At 39.2% G+C, this 7,577-nt stretch overlaps 1 protein-coding gene across 2 annotated transcripts; it reads left to right on the top strand.

Annotated features, from left to right (window-relative positions):
- Nucleotides 1-100: 100 nt before the first annotated feature.
- Nucleotides 101-4,721, top strand: cops5 (COP9 signalosome subunit 5). 2 transcript variants are annotated; one of them, XM_031796676.1, is made up of 9 exons: nt 101-163; nt 310-635; nt 891-1,125; nt 1,323-1,451; nt 1,859-1,924; nt 2,285-2,370; nt 2,634-2,745; nt 3,601-3,749; nt 4,442-4,721. In XM_031796676.1, the coding sequence occupies exons 2-9, from the start codon at nt 499-501 to the stop codon at nt 4,530-4,532; spliced, it is 1,005 nt and encodes a 334-aa protein (XP_031652536.1). In that variant the 5' UTR covers nt 101-163; nt 310-498; the 3' UTR covers nt 4,533-4,721. The 2 variants fall into 2 exon arrangements, with proteins under 2 accessions (XP_031652536.1, XP_020364506.1); XM_020508917.2 differs by lacking the exon at nt 101-163 and having other exon boundaries at nt 296-635.
- The last annotated feature ends 2,856 nt before the right edge of the window (nt 4,722-7,577 follow it).

Raw genomic sequence — 7,577 nt, 5'->3', positions numbered from 1 at the left:
AATTAAATGTACTAATTACTTTGTTTCCAAATAACAAATCAGTAAAAAGCGTCTGCATTTCAAACATTCCCCAGAAGATGTCAGTATTTCGATTTGTATCACGTCGTCTGCTGTGTTGTTTGGACTCAACCATCACGTCAATGGGTGTTTTATTGAGCTGTTGGTGAATAAAAGCATTCGTTTATTTGTTAAATTCCATGCATTTCTGGGCTAATTTGATAGTTTTCTATGTAGCTATAGTCATGAACTGAACATAAATATCACCTAATATTTTATATTTTGAAACGTGCATGTCCTCCTTTCCCACAGCATGGTACAGACCAGTGTCATGGCTCCCTGAACAAGTAGATGAGCAAGAGATACCGGTTTTTTGATTACGTTATAATTAGCTAGCTAGAGTTTTTTTTATTCAGCGTTTGATAGCACTCTAGTTCTATCTACCTTTTTTCTCTAGTATTACTTTATATTTGAGAGAGGTAGTAAAACCAGTTTATCAAAATGGCAGGGAGTAGCATGGCACAGAAAACATGGGAGCTACAAAACAGTATGCAGGAAGTTCAGAGCATAGATGAAATTTATAAATATGACAAAAAACAACAGCAAGAAATCCTTGCTGCGAAGCCATGGACAAAGGAGTAAGTATACATTTTATAGATTGTCAGTTGCTTTTCTTTGCAACTGCTTGCTAGTTCATTGTTGGACTGAGTTAACGTAGCTTTACCAGCTAGCTTCTAGCTAAATTGGCTAGCTAGTTAGCATGTCAACAATGGAAATTCTCCCTACATTGCTAGCTAGCTGCTAATGCTAGCTTGCTAGCTGAACTGGCAATAACAAATGCATGTCATTATAACTTATGCATAATTCACACTACTACGATTTCTGTCCCGTAGTCATCAATACTTTAAGTACTGCAAGATCTCTGCTCTGGCGCTGCTGAAAATGGTGATGCACGCCAGGTCCGGGGGCAACCTAGAGGTGATGGGACTGATGCTGGGTAAAGTGGACGGGGAGACCATGAACATCATGGACAGCTTTGCCTTACCAGTGGAGGGCACAGAGACCCGGGTCAACGCGCAGGCTGCGGCTTATGAATACATGGCTGCCTACATTGAGAATGCCAAACAGGTATTATGACTGACTCCTGGAAGGGAGGGATGTGTTTTTCGTCCTCAATGGTGCAGAAAAGGATTGATAAAACATATGATATTTTAGTGAGAACTGTTTATCACAAGAGTAACATCGTTTCAACATAGTGTCCATTATCTCTTAATTGACACTCTCTCTTCATTGACTTGATGCTGATGCCATTTGTGAACTGTCAGGTTGGTCGGCTGGAGAACGCCATTGGCTGGTACCACAGTCATCCAGGCTACGGCTGCTGGTTGTCAGGTATCGATGTCAGCACTCAGATGCTCAACCAGCAGTTTCAAGAGCCCTTCGTGGCAGTGGTGGTGAGTACAGTGAAAGATCAACCTTAGCATATAGTTCATTTGCTTTCCTAAATACAGTACTTTGGTTTTCTTTTTGAATTTGCAGGTACAAAGTAATGCATGAGTAACTGAGAGGGGTGCAATTAGGTTTAGGCATCCCTTTAGTGGTTGTTGATGTATGGTAGTCGTTCACCAAGAGGCATGGGCAAATATTTGGCTTTTGTAACTGTAGATGTTATTTGCACTTGATTGGATTCGCAGTGCTCCAGTCTCAAGGGCATAGGGTAATTAAGTGTGTTCTTTGAATACACTGGCAGCAGTAGTTAAGAAAAAAACTTCACACCTGGTGGCCGGCTTGGGGTGATCTCTAGAGACTGTCTGACCTCAGAATGCATTTTCCTGTTCTACTGTATCTGTTTCCCTCCCAGATTGACCCCACTCGCACCATATCTGCAGGGAAAGTCAATCTTGGCGCCTTCAGAACATATCCCAAAGTAAGAAGTAAAATGTGTTTATTGCAATTATTTCAGTCTTTAGCTCTATTACGTTAGACAAGTTGGGTACAAAATTACCGAAGAAGATATTCCACTCATAAATACATAATATATCATTTTTGTACAGTATTTTTTACCCATACAACATGGAACACTTATTTTTAAGGTTTTCTTGTATCTATAATAAATAATATTATGATTAATTGTCAATCTTGTGTTAATTGTCTCCATTCCTTAATTGGCTAATTCCTTAATGGATAGCTGGGTGTCTCTATCAAATTGGGCAAATATTTTAAGACCACATTTCCTCTCTCTAAATATCAATTTATCAATGAGTCTAATAATTGTCTGTGTTTTCAGGGTTACAAACCTCCTGATGAAGGACCCTCTGAGTATCAGACGATTCCCCTGAACAAGATCGAAGACTTTGGTGTGCACTGCAAACAGTGAGTCCTGTTGGACATTTAACTGGCAGAATGTTTAGGCACACAAATAATCTTAAGCATCATCTTGCAAATTGTCTATGTATAACCATGACAAGTTACTTCAAATAAAATTAGAAATTTAGGTTGATGTAGCCTATAAGTTCAAGTTATTATGTTTTAATAATGCCTTCGTAACACTGTGGTAAATAAAAAGGTAATATATTCTTCATTTAATTGACATTGTGTAATTATTCACTAAGTGCCATGGGATTTTGTTTGTTTAGGTATTATGCCTTGGAGGTGACTTATTTCAAGTCTTCCCTCGACCGGAAATTACTGGAGCTCCTCTGGAATAAATACTGGGTCAACACTCTGAGCTCTTCAAGTCTTCTGACGGTAAGTGTTTGGAATATAACTCTATATCAAGCAATGTTCAAGAACACTTTACAATGAGATATCTATCAATTCAATGCAGAATCAAGGAGCAGCTGAAGTAGAGGTCTTGCATATGAATGAAAATCCCTCTGTTTATTTAGATTGTTATTAATAGCCATTTTATGTTGTTTTTTTAAAAGTCTGTAAACAGATTTACAAAAATTGGTTAATTAATATGACTGAGGCCACCACGTTAACCTGCAAACAAATAATCTATGCGTTGGAGATGTGACACAGTTGTCACTGTGGTTTACTATGGATCATCTCCCTCATTGCCAGTACATTCTAGAGATTGAAAGCCCCAGTGAATTCCCATTGTGGATGCCGCCGCTCTGGCTAAACAGTCTAAAGGCAGCGGACTATCCAAACAGTGCACTCTGGGCATTCTGGATTAAGATGGATTGACTAGTTGTCAGGAATTGGCTGCTCCATTGGCAAAGGGCTTTGTCAGTGACTACACTGTTACCACAGTCTGGGCCCCTGTCATTGTCTCCTAATTACCTGCTCCGTGGAAAACACGGCCTCACCTTAGGCAAACCTTTTCACGATCCCTTTTCACGGCGACTTGGCAAGCTATTTAAGCCTTTATCATGTTCGGCATACTTGTATTGAATGTCTCAGTAGCGGTGAAGAAAATAGTTGGTGGTGAAATTGTGCATGAACATTCTCGTGTGTGTGTGTAAAGAAAGCCCACATACGGACCAGTATATAGGCTACTGCTTCCACGCACTTTGATGAACTTAATCGTATACTTTCGTCTCATGACAATATAACATATAGGTACATAATCCAATGTGTGTGACCTTATGTCCGCAGAATTCAGAATACACCACAGGCCAGGTGTTTGACCTGTCTGAGAAGCTGGAGCAGTCGGAGGCTCAGCTGGGAAGAGGAAGCTTCATGCTGGGCCTGGACACACACGACAGGAAGTCTGAGGACAAACTGGCCAAAGCTACACGAGACAGGTAAGGCAACACAGTTTAGATAATGTTTATTAGGCATTTTTGGCTAACTTATTGATTTGGCATTCAGTACCAGACCTCGGGTTATTTAGTGATTGATTCATAGCGTGATTCTCTAATATTGTCATGGTCAATAGTTTGTTGACATAGAAGCATACATCACCATATGTTTTGTTTAGGCGGAGGTATTGACTGACTGGAGTGTTGATAATTCCTCATTTACTGTTACTTTGATGATGATTGCTGATGTTATTGAAAACCGTAAACCAATGCTGTTAAACTCCACAGTAGTGAAATAAACGGCTGACAAAAACAAAATCAATTGTCATTGATCTGTCTTATGATATTGTCTGATGAACACCATCAATGTAAAATCTAAATCTCTGGTCTGCTTAGGCCTTTAAGTTATCCAATATCCCTATTATTGCGATATGTTTTGCAACCATTTTGATCACAAATGATTTGTGTGTAGATGTGATAAGAATGATTAGTTACTGTTTTAGCTGGTGGCATGTCCTACCTAACTAATCAATGTCTGCTTATTTATTCAAGCTGGGATTTCTTGAGTTTCTCCCATGAATGCAACACCTATCTGTTTATTAATCTGCCCGGTCTGTTGATTGATAGGTCATCTGTGTCACCTCTTCATGTCCAGAGCGAAACTTCACTTTCCTTTTTTCCCCTGGCTATTCTAGCTGCAAGACGACCATTGAGGCGATCCATGGTCTGATGTCTCAAGTCATCAAGGATAAACTCTTCAATCAAATCAACACGTCTGCCAACTAAGCCCGAAATGGCCCAAGTCGAGTTCACGCCTCGTGTGTGTGTGTGTGTGTGTGTGTGTGTATTACTGTGTATGTTTAGCATTTAGATTCTTGTTAGCAGAATGATCTGTCACTTATTATCTGAAGAAAGTTAGTGAATGATTGATCTCAACTTGTGTGCACGTAAATAAATAGTGGTGTTTAAAGTGTATCTACGTTCGGTATTTATTTCCTTGACTAAAGTTTTCAGTGAAGTATTCCTGAGGTTGATGAACCATATTGTTTTAACTTAATTGCTTTTCTTTAAGCATACACTAAATAATGTAGATTTCTTCTTTTTGAATGCTTGCAGACATTTGAATGGTATGCTCCTTTGGGTTCAACATGACACAGTGCTGTTCCATTGTCATGTCCCATGGCTGCTTGGCATTGGCTGGAGTAGAGTACAACCTAACACTTTAACAAAGACCATGGTTACATATTTCTTCATTTAAAAAATCTACAACCAGTTAGCCAGTCATTTCAACTCTGGCCAATCATAGCATTACATAATGGAACAACAAACTCAAGCTGCTGCATCGGCTCAAACGTAAACACTGGCTGGCATGGTCGAGATATCTCCGTGGAGTGGCTCTCGGGGCAGGTTGTCTCAATGGTGCACAGTCCTTCAGGGTGACGGAGTCGTCAAGCTGCGCCGCTGCAATGATGCAGCACAGAGACAGGAGCCATGCACACAAGTCTATTCACACAACCCGTCTGCTCTTCACAGCAGCTCTGTCACAGTTTCATGCAATAATACTTTTTTTTCTTGTAGTATTGTACTGGGGGATGTATATTTTCGATGCAGCATTGCAGAGGCATTGAACCATATTTTGGGCTGATTGAATGGGTCTCTGCATTTTGTCATGTACATGGGCTTTCAGCACCAATTCTTGTAATGATTTTCTTTTTACATTATTATAGTAGGTGAAGTGTGTATCCTAATGTGGTGTTTCAGAAATAGGAAACTTATTGAATACTGTTTAATGCAATTTGAGAATTTTGGAATTAACAAGAGTGAACAATTGGCTTTCCCCTCACATGGTCCATTGAATCCACTGTAGCTAGTGGTTTTGCCAAACCATTAAGTGCATTACAGTACTGTTACTGTAAGAGCTAAGTACTGTTATGGCTAGATGCTCTACGAGTATATGGAATGTGCTTTCTTAGTAATGGTTTTACCTAATGCAAGGTTTGTAAAATGATCATTTAAATATAAGACCAGTGTTCCGTACTGAAAGGATTTGACTTAGGCCTGCATGTAAATCTTATGATCAACACCAGATGAACATTTCTATGCAACAGTGGAAACTAGTAAATGTGAATTCCAATGAAAGACAAGCATTCAATACTATTGCAATGTAAGTTACATTTATTTTCATTAAGCATACATTAAATATGCTTCCTATTATCCAAATCGTCCATGAAACAGTGAAATTCCATCTAATTTTGTGAATTAATTGAAAATTAATTGGAATAATAAACAGGGGTGACGTAATACTGATTTAAAAAACTAACTGTAGTTCTGAGAACAGACGATTGATAAGGCTAAAGATGAATAGCTATTTATCACTAGGCCCTTATAGGCCCTGTTTACTTTGGATCTCAGAACACGATCAACAAGCATGGTGTAGTGAAGGGGGTTGGAACTCACTGGTTGCCCTAAAGGGGAGCTATGTTTGGGGGGAAATAAGGGCCCATAGCGCTACATTTCCTCCCTGCCAAGTGCTCTGCATGCATAAGTGGAGACAAGTCATTCAGTCGCAGGAAGCCCGGGCCCTGACATTATATAACAATGCACGGGTCATTGCTGAGACTCACTGAGCCAATCGCACTGTGGCCCCGGCCTGCTTGGCGCATTATACACATTATTACTGGGAGCAATGTGATCTTGGCTGGAGAGAAGGGGAGAAGTGGGACAGCATTCAGCCCAGAAAGTTGGAGAAACTGATAAACATGGTGTCGGGTTACCTCATGTACAAGTCTGCAGGCAATAGAGGCCTGACCTCAGGGGTAGCTGCAAGATCTTTACTAAATTCACTCTGTTTTACTGTTTATGTGTGTATGTCTGTCTGCCTTTCTGTCTGTTTGACATCTTCCACATTCTTTGATCTTTATTTAACCTTTGACCTCATATAATCGTGGATCATGGACATAAAATGTTTTACATTTCACCACTGAAAAGGCAAAACAGTTTTAATTTCAGAGGTCAATACCACACAAGTAGCTGATCATCAGTAAGGTACATAAAATACTACATGATTAATGGTGTTTGAATGGAATTGTTTACTGGCTATTTCTGAAGAAAGGAAAAGTGCTGAATGGAATTTAGCTTGTTTGATTCTGGCTTTCTCTATATTTATCCAATATTTATTTTTATATACTCAGCCAGAAAAGTCTGGCCCAAAGGTAATTAAGTGTGAAATGCAATCCATTTCACAAATATTTTGGATGCATATATAACAATTTGGAAGATCTAGATACAAATGGCAAAAAACTGTGGTTCACAGAGAAATGAACAATCTAAAGGAAGTGTTTTGTTTTCTTACCTGAATGCTGACTGCAGCAATAATGTAATGCACTGCACAGCCAATTAATTTCTGCCAAAGCCATGTAATTCATCTACCACTTCCTTTGTGAATTCCTATGTTTGTTCTAGATCCAGTTACGTTTGGGTTCCTTTTTTAACTGAAATGTACTATAAGAAAAAGGAAATTAATTTATATCCTCAAGTTTTGGGGCACGGTAATTTTTTTTCACATTAATAACGGCCTGTGTTTTGGTCATTTTTCACAAAACTCATAATCGGGGGGGGAAAAAGTTTTGTAGTTAAATATAACAGAGCGTTGACAAGAATTACATGCGTGTATACAGACAACCATTGCAAGTAATTAGTAATGAGCACAATAGCAATCTATCTTTCTGACTGCAACTGCACATGGTGCGCAATTTGATGACGCTTGTGTAAACCATAGACACAGTTTGTAAACAGCTCATGCTCGAAAAACTCAAATAAATCAGTGGTTGT

This window comes from Oncorhynchus kisutch, linkage group LG18 (assembly GCF_002021735.2).
Source record: "Oncorhynchus kisutch isolate 150728-3 linkage group LG18, Okis_V2, whole genome shotgun sequence".
Classification (NCBI taxonomy): Eukaryota; Metazoa; Chordata; class Actinopteri; order Salmoniformes; family Salmonidae; genus Oncorhynchus; species Oncorhynchus kisutch.
The sequence above is the reverse complement of the archived record's forward strand: the minus strand, read 5'-3'. Positions and strand labels throughout refer to the sequence as shown.

Excerpts from the sequence above, each read along its gene's own strand:
- cops5 (XM_031796676.1), top strand. The coding sequence starts at position 499 with ATGGCAGGGAGTAGCATGGCACAGAAAACATGGGAGCTACAAAACAGT. Across the intron at positions 636-890 it reads GCGAAGCCATGGACAAAGGA|TCATCAATACTTTAAGTACT; the intron begins GTAAGTATACAT and ends TCTGTCCCGTAG. Across the intron at positions 1,126-1,322 it reads ACATTGAGAATGCCAAACAG|GTTGGTCGGCTGGAGAACGC; the intron begins GTATTATGACTG and ends GTGAACTGTCAG.